The sequence below is a fragment of the Vigna angularis genome, chromosome 2 (genome assembly GCF_016808095.1).
Source record: "Vigna angularis cultivar LongXiaoDou No.4 chromosome 2, ASM1680809v1, whole genome shotgun sequence".
Taxonomy (NCBI): domain Eukaryota; kingdom Viridiplantae; phylum Streptophyta; class Magnoliopsida; order Fabales; family Fabaceae; genus Vigna; species Vigna angularis.
Genome location: NC_068971.1, coordinates 40,751,995 through 40,766,094, shown reverse-complemented (window position 1 = coordinate 40,766,094; position 14,100 = coordinate 40,751,995). Strand labels below are relative to the sequence as shown.

At 30.5% G+C, this 14,100-nt stretch overlaps 1 protein-coding gene across 1 annotated transcript; it reads right to left on the bottom strand.

Annotated features, from left to right (window-relative positions):
- Positions 1-5,243: 5,243 nt before the first annotated feature.
- Positions 5,244-13,738, bottom strand: LOC108323193 (mitochondrial Rho GTPase 2). Its single transcript, XM_052872242.1, has 15 exons — positions 13,471-13,738; positions 13,078-13,210; positions 12,821-12,970; positions 11,889-12,065; positions 11,535-11,786; positions 10,394-10,462; positions 10,197-10,252; positions 8,565-8,646; positions 8,276-8,487; positions 8,075-8,144; positions 7,791-7,903; positions 6,008-6,158; positions 5,706-5,892; positions 5,497-5,565; positions 5,244-5,348 (listed from the first exon to the last, which is right to left on the bottom strand). The coding sequence occupies exons 1-15, from the start codon at positions 13,674-13,676 to the stop codon at positions 5,332-5,334; spliced, it is 1,944 nt and encodes a 647-aa protein (XP_052728202.1). The 5' UTR covers positions 13,677-13,738; the 3' UTR covers positions 5,244-5,331.
- Between the last annotated feature and the right edge of the window lie 362 nt (positions 13,739-14,100).

Genomic DNA, 14,100 nt, shown 5'->3' with positions numbered 1-14,100 from the left:
CTGTAGTATTTGGTGTGATTATATTATTTAACATAATTTTGTTAACTCAACAACTCACACACGAAAGAGATTAAAAAAAAAGATTCATAATTTTGATTAAATTCGCTAGATAGGTCATAACTCATTATTCTTATATTATGTATATCATGTTAAGAAGTGAACTTTAAAATTTAATTTAATTTTATAAAATTAGTTTGTAAAGTAAAGTTTTTATCTACTTATGTATTATAAATTGACTTTATTTCTAAAAATTTTAACATGTATTACGGGGGCAGAATAGAAGAACGATGAAGAGTAAGGTTTGAAGGAAAGTGATGATAAAGTTTGAATCGACAATGGAGGAACATGAAGTTGGGGACCATGCATTTTGAAAAAGGATGTACTAAGGCAATAGAGGACAGAGAGGAGAAAAACCTCATTGAAATCGATCAGGTTAGTGGTACACACTAGTACTTGTAGGTCACATAACGTGTCGAATCCCTGCATGGCTGTGAAGATTGCCATGTTGCATCTCATTGCTAAATTTTGATTTTATGTTGTCTTCTTCATGTCCCTCACTTAACAAAACAGGTAAGAGGGAGCTAGCTAGACTCCTTGCTGCATGCCAAACCTGTCAATCATGTCACATACAAGAATATGTTATAAGAATATTCATGTTTAATGATTGAAACCACTAGCAATGTTGCAACTGTGCATTATTCTCTCCCCCATGTGTTTTTCTCATGGTAAGAACCAATGAGATTTGGGAGTGAAGAAACTTGCTGAGGAACAGGAAATTAAGGATCTTTTGGCAAGAAATTTGTGCGATGGTGTAGTACACAGCATAGGGGTCAGAGCAATTTTGACTCATCTGAGAGTCACCTGAATATAGACACGTCTACCATTTTAGATTTCCTCAGGCTAACTTTTCACATCAGAGTCACACCCTTGTTCAGTTCTTCCCCCAGCTTTCGCTAATTTTCTTCACATTCATCATTTTGTTCTCTGGTATATGTTTTAGAATTGTGTTTGGTTACTCATAGCATGCATGCTGCCGTATGACACACAAGGTCCAATCACATGTCCTACCATATCCAACCTCATCATCTTCAAAAGCTTAAGCTTCATAAATACCGGTAAATGTTTCATATGAATTATGGTATTTCAAGAAGGGATTCCTCGGGAAAGAGATGATATAAATAAGTTTTATTTATTATATCATACTCATCTTTCTAATTTTTATTCAATATAGGACTTGCGTAATTTTCTACCAATAATAATATCTTACAACCAAGTTAAGACAACGAATTTCTTTTTTTCTGAAAAACTGTAAATTGCAAGGAAAACAAATGGTCCAGATTAAAGAAATGAATTACCATACAAATACAACAAGAGAACAATTACATACTCTCTTTTGTAATATAAATAAAAGAATACACTCATTTAAAATATTCTCGCTTTTATAAACTACAATTTTTGGAGAAAGAGAAACTAATATTGTATTTATTATTTATAACTAAAGAAGGAACGAATATCAATAAATGCTTAGTAAGAAAGATTCTACTTTTCGAACCAACTTACTAGTGTAACATGTTTAAAACTTTCAACCATTTTACTTTTTTTATACCACAAAATGTGGCTATACTTTCACTGTTTAACAACATTTTGTTTTTAAATTATTAGTTGTTTATTTATATAGTTAGTTTTGTGCTTGTCAGCTCGTAATTTATGATTGTGATCATAGTTTGTGCTTTGTGGGTTGCATTCTCAAATGTTCTTTATGTATATCTCGTTTTCTGAATTTTCTTAAAGCTAATATTTTGATAATTAACAGTATTTTATTGGACTACAATTTTTGCTTAAAGCTAATATATTGTGGATATATTTTGCTTCTCTAGATATATCAACACTATATACTTTTCTTTTTCTAGCGATTTTTTCTAAAAATCTACTAGTAAATAGATTATTTTTTATGTACAGATCAAACATACACTCATATAGTTTCTTCAAACTAGTACAACTTAAAGTATTTGCTTAAATCTCTTGTACGATTGAATGTCATGTACATAGAACAAAAAGTAGAAAGCATTATATTCCTTCTCACTATAATACTAATAACCCACCCTACATGAACTAGTTGACACCCTACCAGAATTGAACTCAAGCAAATGGGTTTTTAGTTTTGAGACCACCAACAAGAATATCTATCTACCTAAATTCTATGTAATTGTTGTTGTTTTTTTGGGTGCTTGCATTGTTTCTTCCTTTAGTTAAGGAAACAATTAGACATATGGGGTGAAAATTTCTGCACTTGTTGATAGTGTCTTATGCTTTTAGTTTGGTTGAATAAATGCAAATATGATTTTGTGAATTTTGTGCTCACAAATACAACAAGAGACCAATTACATTCTGTGCCCATCAACCCACCACCCCACACAAACAAAGCAACTCCACTTTCTTCTTTTCAACACCTACTTCACCTTCCAAATGTCCTTCGGTGTTAATAACACTCACATCTCTCCTTCATCTAATTTTGCAATGTGTTTTTGCTCTTATAGAGGAGGCGTAGAGGTGGCAACTTATCTGGTCTCAAGTGTGCAAGTAACATGTACAGGTAAAGTTGATTTCCAAAATTGAGGAAAATGTATAAAAAAAAATATAGAATTAAATATGATTTTATTCCCTTAACTTTAAGTGAAAATTGAAATTAATTTATCTTCAAAATCTTATCCAATTTATTCCTTCAACTTTAGAAATACAAAGATTTAGTTATTTTAATCAAATTTTATTAAATTTATTTGACTTTTCGTATGTATTTCATGATAATATTTGAGTTATTTTTTACATATTTAATATTATTTGAAAAACACATTTGAAACCTTAAATAAACTTTACAAAATATAATTAAAAAAGACTAAATTCATGCATTTATAAAAATGAGAAATTAAATTAGTCCAAAATTTTAAAATTTCAATTTTTATTAAAAGTTAAAGGAAAAAAACATTTATAACCCAAATATATACTTTAACACATTTTTCACTAATTTTAACACATTACTTTATTTTATTTCATTATAAAAATCGGATTAAATGAATATAGATGTGTCATTCTACCATCTTACCATTGTCCACCGAAAATATAAGTCTGGTAAGAAAGGAAAAAATAAAGGCAAAAATACTATTGCACAACAAGACTTTTCTAAACAGTACACTACCAAATATATTGACCAATTTAAATATTAATTTATTTAAAAATTAAATTTAAATACTAATTTATTTAAATATTAACTTATATACTAATTTATAACACTTTAAAATAGTTTTTATTATTATTGGTCACTAAATTTCGAATCCATATCGAAATTTTTTTTTGGGAATATTCAATCTAAAATAAAAAATATGTTTCAAAATATATTTTTAGGTTCGAAAATGACTTAAAAAAACCTGTTTTGAAATTTCTTTTGAACACTCATCCGAAATATATTTTTCATATTTTTTAAATTGAATATTCTAAAAATATTTTCAAATTCAAAAATATATTCTAAAATTGTCCATACGAAAAAGATAAAAAAAATAAAGTGTAAAAATTTTATTATAATTTTAGTAAGGAGTAACTTAGAAATTAAAAATTTTATGAAGATTTTATGGGGTGGAAGGTGCAGGAAGAAACACCCTGAGCGTGACCCATTCAAATAGAATCCCTTGACTTACTAGATAGTATGTAATTACCATAAAACACTGCCTAGTAAATTTATATTCTTTTAAAAACATGTAACTTCTAATTATTTAACACATTTCTTTATTGAATAATCAAACGCCCTTATCACTACTCATTTTATGCACCACTAATCAAAAGCACTAGCTCTTTTCTATACCTGATTATGAGAATGATATATATATATATATATATATATATATATATATATATATATATATATATATATATATATATATATATATATATATATATATATTCTCTAGCAGTACTTTTAATATAAAATGTTAGTAAAATATTAAATTTAAGACTTACATATTATAAGTATTTTTTATTGACATTTGTAGACGTGAAGAATCTTAAAATTAAGATATTGAAATATTAAAAGTAAAAAATTATTTTTTAATATGAATATGTTCATATTCAGATGCGGTATTAGTAAAATATTAAAAAAAAAGACTAAAAATCGTGATTACCACAAAAGGATTTATATTTTTATTCATCTAAAAATATTATACGAAATTTAACTATAATAGTTACGTTAATTTTTATAATATGATTTTTATTTAATTATAATTTCTTTTGTTTGTAAGATTTTAATAACATTTAATTGAAATTTAATTATCCTTAAATAATGTAAAAAAATTCAAATACAAAAAAAAATTATAAACACGTAAGCTTATGAAACCTCACAAGTTATAAGGAAAAATAAAAAACAATATAATAGAAGATTCGCTTAAAATAAAATATGGTAGAAAAAAAAAATTAGACGATCCTATCATCAAAAATATTTTCACCATCACATCTAAATACTTACAATAAACTAAGTATCATAGTTCTTAGAAATATCCATCCTAGCCCAAGTTCTACCTAGCAGACATGTATAAATAATCATAGTTGAGTCTCCAATATTGTAAATGTTAACATTGTACCTTTTCATTTTTTTAGAAGTGTTTTTTAAATATTTAACACAATTTTCAATTTTTCTATTAATTTAAAGTATCATTTATTTACGTTATTTGTTTTTAAACTTAGCTTTATCAAAATTAGAGTTTATTTTTTCACTAGTTTTTCATTTAAAATCTGTATCACTTATACCCTCAAGTTAATTTTTTTTTTTTTAATTTTATTCAATTTGTTCGCTCATTTTAAATGTAAGATACTCCTACACTTATTTATTTAAATAAACCTTACAAATTTCTTATAATAATTTCAAAATTTTCCTTTTGATCATATTTTATACTTTTAGCTAAACTATAGAATGTATAGGATCCTTCTTTAGTTAATTCACTAGCAACTTGGACACGTTAAATAAATTAAAATGAATTCTAATTTTTATATTAGTAATTTATTAATTTTAGTGATTTAGTAATTTTACTAAGTATTATTGTCAACCCAAACAATTGAAAATAAATTAATTGTTATTTCAACGAACTTGACCTGTACTTAAGTCAAAAAAGGTTTCAAAATTAAATTATTTCATATTTGAAAAATAAAATAGGTACATGAAATATTTAATTCCTAACAAACTCCAAAGGAGAGAGATCAATAATTACATCAAATCAAAGTAATTTAACCATGAAATATACACAATAAAAATCAATTTGGAAAAAAGAACCAAAACCATGTTTAGGTAAGCTATATAAGAAGCCGTTCTGGCAATAAAAATAAATGAAATTAGTAATACTATACATAAAATATAACTTGAGGTTAGCCAGTAAGATTAGTGTGCCCAATATTGAACACGAATTCAACAGTTAATTTAAGTCAGTTGTGTAAGTATAAAGTTTCTTGATGACTAACCAGACGAATTCTTCTTCGCTGCATATGCACGACATGCTGCCAAACCAACAAATGCCATTGCAGTCCCAACTGTATATTCAAGATAGACAGTTATTTAAAAATCAACAATTGAACAATACAAAAACAAATACTTTTGAAAACTTGTGATTTATGGCTTTATGACTCATGCAGCAAGTTCTAGTAGTGGAAGGTAGCCAACAAAAACACACCTGAGGCAAAAACAAGCGAGTGCTGAAGAAGCCGATGGTATTGTTTTCTTTTCTTGCCAATCTCAGTTTCCGGAATGCTTAAATGAGGGTGCTCAGAAGCATGGACAATCTTATTGTACACGTTACTTGAATCGCCTAATTTCATACTTACGTGAATAGGTGCCTCTATTCCCAATTCCTGAGTAACCTGTAGCAAAATTAAATGGATGGTAGTAGCTTCCTAAACTCGAAGATTTAACTATGAAATAATACATAACAATAACACATTCATTATATCATAACATTGAATTGATATGCAATACCTTTACTGAATCTTGTACTGCCCTTGGATATGGCGTTAAATCATCCTTAGCAGCAATGAGGAGACAAGGAACTCTATAACCGGTTAGATCTCCTTCTCTAGCAACCTTCTCAAGCAAATCTCTGGATTTCCTCCATGAAAGTTCATCTGAGCTGGAAAAAAAAAGAAAAGAAAAAGTACGAAATCAAGATACAGCAGCATAATCCAAAAATAAACAATCAAATATGCAACTACGAATTGAACTAGGTTAGTTGAATTAAGGAAAATTCCACCTAAGAATAGACGTGTAGCAGAACCTCAAAATCAGGTATGGTGGTACTAATAAAAGTATCTAAGATCAATTTTTTTATAGTCTAACATGAACTTTGACTTGAGAAAAGAGCCTTGCCTAAAAACATAAACAATGAAGTGAGTTTTTGGTTTCTGCTTTAAATATAGCATGGGTACAAATGAACTCAGAATAAATTTCCATCACAACATATATTCATCCATAATATGAGCCTATTTGTCAATCAATGAGCGCCTCTCTTTCCCCACCTCAATTCTCCCACCACCATCTCTATCTTCTACTCTCCATGATACCAGCACACTGATCAACTCTCAAAATTATTACGTTTCCTTCCAGAAAGATGGCGTTACTTTCTTGATTCCCTCCAAGCAAAAGCATGAAGTGGCCAAAAAGGCAAGCGTCTAAGTGTATATTCTAAATATGATAGGTTGACATGCACACACACATATATATAGAGAGAGGATGGATCAAGTTACTCCTAATGGCTCTAACAACTTATGACCATTAGATTAAGAAATAAGAAGTTTGAATAGAGGGTAACTCTTGATCAAGCTACTGCTAGAGTACCTTTAAAGAGTTACTCCTCATCTACACCTTTCATTTTCTCCTAATCAAATGGTTCTAATAAGTAACTATTAAGATCATTAGATTAAGAGAAAATGAAAACTAAGGATGAAGACTAAGTCTGCTAGAGTTACTTTGGAAATAACTTGATCTCTCCTCTAATATATCATACTGGTTTTGAAATTTTGTTAGATTGGTGAGGATTTATATTGTGGCATCATTATACCTCAAATGATCAGATCAATAATAATTCTTTTGAGTGATTCGTAAAAGTTTAGTATAAAAGCACAAACAAAAGAATATAAGTTAAATAGACAAGATAGACAAAGACCCAGCCTACCAAACAGGTTAAGAAGCTGGAAACTCTGGAAAGATGGTTGGGAGAGTGAAAGAGAGAAGGTGAACGTAACCCACGAGAGTGGGATTTTAATGAAATATTTCATGTCAATCATTCATTTTCATTGAATGGATATTCTTACTTCATTAGATCCGGTCCTCCTAATCATTCTTTCAACTAGATATGCTCATTCTTCCAGCAAGTTGTCCACCAAGTAAATGCAAGGCAAATTAAAATTCACATCAACTTTCAATGAATTGAAATTGTTAATCAAAGACTAGTTTTGATAATTTACCGTCTGTTTCTAATTAGTAAATAACATTCATATTGATAGCTAATAGGGTAATATACCATGAAAGGCAGATACTCAATGGATCTAAGACAGAACCAGATGTCATTGCAAGCAATATTGCACAAAATAAATTTAGGTAGTTAGTTTATGCATAAATACACTCGACACCAACATCTCTGCAATACATCATTTTAATTTACTGCTCATAAATATGCTGATTACAGCAAAGCAAGGTGTGAAACAACAATCCAATAATTTAAACGTATCAAAGCATGATCACATAAACACACTTTGCACCGTACCTGTCATACACAAAAACAGCTACATCACATGCTGCCAAATAGTCCTTATTTGAAAAAACATTTGATACTTTACTCTCTGGTATCTCCCGCAACACAAGAGTTTTTCTGGCTCCCTGTATAGCGGAAGCAAACACTGGGATATGAGTATATAGACTGCATATTGTACCCAATTTCCTCTACAAAATCTGTGACTCCTATATTTACTAGCAAAGCATGAGATAAAGACAATATCATTTTTCAAAATCATTTAAATGACAGTAATGTTGTGACATCATGATACTCACCCCAATTAATTCAACGGCATTTACTGCAAACCTTTCAACTGTAGATGGAATGTAATTGTTTGAGAACGGCCTGTGAAAATGGAGTTAATTGTTTCTTAGAAGGAAAACAGATATAAACAGTAGGAGAGAACGAAATTCTAACTCATGGATCAAAATATATTTAAAGACACGCTGACTATGGTGATTGGTTCTGAAGCACACCTTCCCAATAATGAATCCAACAGAGCAGACTTCCCAGAACTTTTACAACCAAAAACATAGCATTGGAACACATTCCTTTCTGTTGCTTGCTTCTTGCGATCTACTGCTCTTCTCCGAGTAACACGGAGAGCTGCTGCCGGATTACCACTATATCCAATGTAAATCAAATTAGCCAGGCTACATGGTGGATCAAGTAATGTCATAAGGGTCCACTGCATCATACAATTCAAGAACTATATCAATAACTAACTCATTCCGAAGAATAAACAACAGTATAAATTATCCCCACCTGTGACAAGAATCCATTAAGAGATATGTAACCCATGTCATTCATCTCAGCAGAATCCTTATACGGACCATCATTCCAAGGACTGCAATCACAACCATGTACCAAACTAAGATGGACGACATCAAGTGGAAAAACTAACTATAAATAATTTCAAGAGTATCACAATTGAAATAGGAAACAAAGTGAATAATATACAAAGTACATACTACCTTTGAACAATAGATAAAATTAAAAATCAATACTACTATCAGATATGCTTCAGCTGAAAAATTGTAAAATAGTAATGTTTCCAAAGGTAACACTCTGTCTTTTATAGGATTGTGAAAAAAGAGTCTATTTTCTGAGCTCTCATAATGCAGAAATAAATAGGTGTTTCATGCTGCACAAGAACAGACTTTAGCAAGGAGTAGTCAAAGCAATCTTTTAAACAGAGATTTATTGTCAAACATAGACTATCCTGAGTTGCTCTTCATATCCTGAATTTTAATGATGTCTCCAATATACTAATTGCTTCAATTAGTCTAGATAATGTCCGGACGAAATTCTTTTTAAACACATATAAGAGAAGAAAATAAAAATGTCAAATGAAGTGAACTGTTCTTGTAAACTAAAATCAACTTATGCACTTAAGTTTTATAGAAGTTTTCTCATCCGACTTCCCCACACCTAAGATGCTTAAATTGATTTGAACTTATGAGATAAGCTCAAGGCATTTTAGTTATTATTTTCTATTTCTAAAAGTGTTCATAGAAAATTTGTGTAATCGGCACCCTAATTACATTTCTAAGCTTTTTGATATGCCAAAATTGGTTTCTATCAAATGGCATACATATTTGTAAAGCAAACCTATGAAGCTTGGACATATCTCTCAAATGATGTGTTCGTGTATCCAACACTTATCAGACACCAACATGTGTACAACATTTATACGACAGGTATTGGTGAAGTGTCTAATTCAAAAGAAACTTTTTGTTTCTAAAATAATTTTGACATGTTTCTAACACAATGTTAATAAGGACAAATACAATGATTTTTTAAAAACCCATAAAATTATAAACTTATTGCATAAGTTTCTATTATGATTATAGAAATAAGATACAAATCTTATATAATCACGAACATTTAGATTATATAAGTATTATTGAGAACGTTTTTATTTCATCTATTGTCATATCTTCATATAATGTGGAATTTTTTAAAATTTGTTAAGCATAAGACATCAGTCACATCTTAGTCACGGAATTGCACAAAATCTATAAACAACACCTGTATAGGGATAAGGCTTTTAAGAGGCGTGTCATTTATGACTTAACCTGAACATTTTGCAGGAAACAAGTCTACTAATTCTCAGTGAGCCTACGAATGTTATAAAGGATGTTATCTTCTTCTCTTTGCAATGATTACTCAGTTTTGTTGCATCTATAACTTATGTTAAAAATTTCCTCCTATAACAGAACCAATAGCTCAAGCTTTTAGAGGCAGTCAACCAAATCTAGAGTTATACATCCAGAGTAAGAAAAAGTAAATTATGACAAATGAGATACGGGTTATAGAAGCGACAATCAAAAGATAAGTTCACCTTTTATTTTTCTATACAGAGAAAGTTTAGGATGAGGGAGGTAGCAAGTTCACCTTTCTGGAGCAGTACAAAATAACTTATCAATTTCAGCAGGTCGTAGGGCTCGATCCTAGAGAGTATCAAGGTTCAAAGAAGTAAATAGAGAAAATTTATATTAGATATGGAATACTACCTAAAAAGAACAGAGAGACAGGGGGTCGAAACACATAATAGAAATCAAGGAAGTGATAAGAAAACCATTACTACATACTTTATCTGAATCTAATAGTCGAAAGATACCATTTAGAAACTCTACAGCTTCACCTGTCAGCTCCACACTCTGTAAGATTATGTTGTACAAAAGTTAATACTTCGTATCATTTCAAATTTTAACATGAAAATTAAAATAACTTCACAACAATTGGTGATGAATTGTTGAACTATATAATGTCAGGAAATGCACTAATTGGGAAAAAATGCATATTACCATGCTGTGTCTTTTTCGTCTTCAAAAACCATTTGACTCAACAGAAAGGTATCATAAAATCAATAGCAACAAATATCATCATCTCTCTCAATCTCAGTAACATGGAATAAAGCAGCCCCTCAGTCCCATTTTACCTAACCTTTTAAAAGTTCCGCAAAACATTAATTACTATTTTCTCAAACATAACCTCATCTTTACCAATCCCTAATTTTTCTACACACCTATAAAAAATGAGAGAGGTAACGGTAGAAAGAGTTTTAGAGTAATTAATGTGATCTTGAACTTAACAAGTGACCAATAAATAGAAACAAATTCTCCAAAAATCTACACTTAAAAAGAAACGGAGGGAGTAACTGAGATAACACATAAAAGAGATAGGCGGCATAATTAGGAAAATAAAAATAATTCTAGTACATATATGAGTAAAGCAATTGTATTTCTTAATATGTAACCTATAACATTAAAAACCAAATACAAAGAAAAAGTGGGAGAATAATATATCAACAACAACAAACTAATTGCAAATCCAAAATTCTACATGTGTATACAAGAGGAATGCTGGCAGATAAGGAAAGATCTGGACAATAACAATGTCTCAACATATAAGGTCATTTCTAAGAACAAATTCAAAATCCATACTAGTATATGCAATTCACCAATCCAGGAGACATAGGTTTTCACTGCTAGTATATGTGAAACCTACCAGTGAATAGCTGAAATTGCACTCAACAAATAAGTGTAACCTAAATTGAAAATCTACTCTTCCCAATTCAACAACCACACATATTTCCTATTATTGTTAATACCAATACTGAATAATGTACGGTTAATTTGTTGTATCGCTACTTCAGCATCTTCAATTTAAACCAGTCAGGTGGACAAAAAAGGTGGAATTTTGACAGTAATATAACAAAGAAACTGTCACCTGATCCAAAGCACGCTTAGCCGGAACAGGAAGGAAATCATCCTTCAGTTTCAAATGATTATCATATCCAAAGTTTCTTAGGACAGCCCATAATGTCTCTGGACGCCCTTTTTTGAGGAACATATTATGAACACAAATAAATCCTGGAAAAGTAAGACCAAGTGAGTTGACCCCTTCTGGTACTTTCTGCTGTACAACTGATTTGACCTCAGCCATTTCAGATGATTGCAATGGTACATTGAAACATCTAACCTGTTGGTATATTTGCATGTTTGAATAAATGACCACAATGAAAATAATAAATATTCAAACGCAAAAAAGGAAATTTGAAAAAAATATAAATCCAACAATAACCTGAAAATCATTTAGTTCTGCTTCATTGAGGGCTTCATCCATGTCACGATCACAAAGAACAAATATTCTTCTCAATGCCCTAACACATCGATCTGTTAAAGCTTGACTTCCAATATTATACAATGGATCTACTGGATGCAGTACCGCTTTTTGAGCAAAATAAAAAACTTCAGGGACCTGAAATATTAGAATTAACATTAAATTCAGGTACTTATATTTTGCAAACAATGACGACAATATTATCAAGATCCTTATATATAAATTAACTGCGATATTACATAGACTCGTGAATTTCTTACTTTACACTTGAGTTAGGCTGTATTCCATAATGTTTTCCCATAAACATTTGTAGAAAAAAGAAAATAAGAGAAAAAAATGAAATAAGCTTTTCACATGAACTAAAATGCTTGTGTACAAGTTAAAATCAGCTCTTTGTAGAAGCTAAAATCATTTAACTCTTCCAAAAATGTTGATTTTAATTTATACACAAACTAATTTTAGTTTATAAGAAAAATTTATTTCATTTTTCCTTTTAATTTTTTTTTTCTCTTACAAGAGCTTCTAGAGAAGCTTATCCTGACATGGTCATGCATCTAAAGGAGAAATAAGAACTCATTTAACTGGATTTTTTTTCCATCTTTTGCACTAATTGTATTTGATGAATATGTATCATTTTAGACTTCAATAAAATACGCCTTTTATTTTAGCACAAGGGAAATGCATTCGAAACTAGATTTATTTACAATATACCGCTGTAAATTGTAATGAATGGACGTGATACAATCTATAACAATGGACGTGATACAATCTATAACATCGACCGATAGTTGAGCAAGAAAATAAGATAGAACCCTGTTTTCTTATATACAGGATAAAATGTCTATGAATAATTCAGCATCACCACGTACAAATAATGCAGAGAAGCAAAATACCTGGTATTGCGTAGCAGCAGAGCATTCAATGCATGTGACAATTTCCTTGAACTGTTGCAGTAGCTGTGTCATGAGGCGCTCCAAGCTCACTTGCTGGCTTTCATCCCTAAGATCCAGCTTGCAACCAACCACAATTACAGGCACCTTCACCTACATTGATGCATCACCCAAAAAAATCAGCAACAATAAACAAATTATCACTATTTGTTTACCACTCACACTTCGTTCCTCGTTGAAAAATGGAAAAGGTCATCAACCTCCAACTTATGCAGTTCCGGGAACCAGTAAGAACTCAACCGAGAAAACGAAGCCGTGTCGTTGCAAGCATAGGTTAAAACCACAACATCAGCTCTTTTTAACTCTTCGTTACGCTTGCTTTGTTTATCCAAGCTACACACAACAAAAACGCGCGTTTATTCGGAGCATAATCAAACACTTCAAATCTAGAAGGATCACCGCGAATAAGATAGCAATAACATGCATAACGTAGAACGAACGAAGTTCAATAAAAAAATGCGATTCAGCTATCGCGCCTTGATTGATCAATTGTTTCGTAAAATACGGATTGCTTCGACAAAAAAAAAATCAATGAAAGTAATGCGTGAAATTAGTCTTGGAAAGTTGCGGAGCTGAAAGAGAAGGAGGATGACCTGGAAGATGTGTCAATGACGGTAAGAGGAACCTTATCGGGGAACAAATCAGGGGGCAAAAGAGTGGGCGGAATAACCGGCGTAATGGACTCGGCAAATGACTCCGTCGCGATGGCAGCTATCAGGCTCGATTTTCCGGTGGCGCGGTCGCCGATGACCACTACTCGAACTCCACTGCGACCGCCGAAGCTTGACTGATTTGCCATTGATACGATGCCAGATATCAGACCAGGAACGACGGGAAATAATCGAAGTACAGATAGGTAGAGTTTCGGGTTTAATAATTGCTTGGAAATGTTAGTTAATTTTTATGAATTAATTATAAAATAGTTACTTTTAAGATAATTAATACTAAAATAGTTTAATTATTCAATTTATCAGTACAATTAAAGACAACCTTTGCTTTAATCTTTATAATGTTTAATAATATTTATTATTTTAATTATTTTATATACTATTTTTAACATTGTTTTGTTTTTATCAATTTAGATGATAAATAAAAAAGTTAAATTACATTTGTAGGAAATAAAAAAATAAAATAAAACGATATGGGTAAGAATTTAAATAAATAATTTTAAAACGTAAGAAACAAAATGTAAAACTTCAATGGCTACAAAGATTAAATGAGTA

Bases quoted from the DNA above. Each gene is read 5' to 3' on its own strand.
- LOC108323193 (XM_052872242.1), bottom strand. From the start codon at position 13,676: ATGGCAAATCAGTCAAGCTTCGGCGGTCGCAGTGGAGTTCGAGTAGTG. The intron at 13,211-13,470 runs GTCATCCTCCTT...TGTTGTGTGTAG, and splicing joins GTCATTGACACATCTTCCAG to CTTGGATAAACAAAGCAAGC. The intron at 12,066-12,820 runs GTATTTTGCTTC...CTAATATTTCAG, and splicing joins CTGCTGCTACGCAATACCAG to GTCCCTGAAGTTTTTTATTT.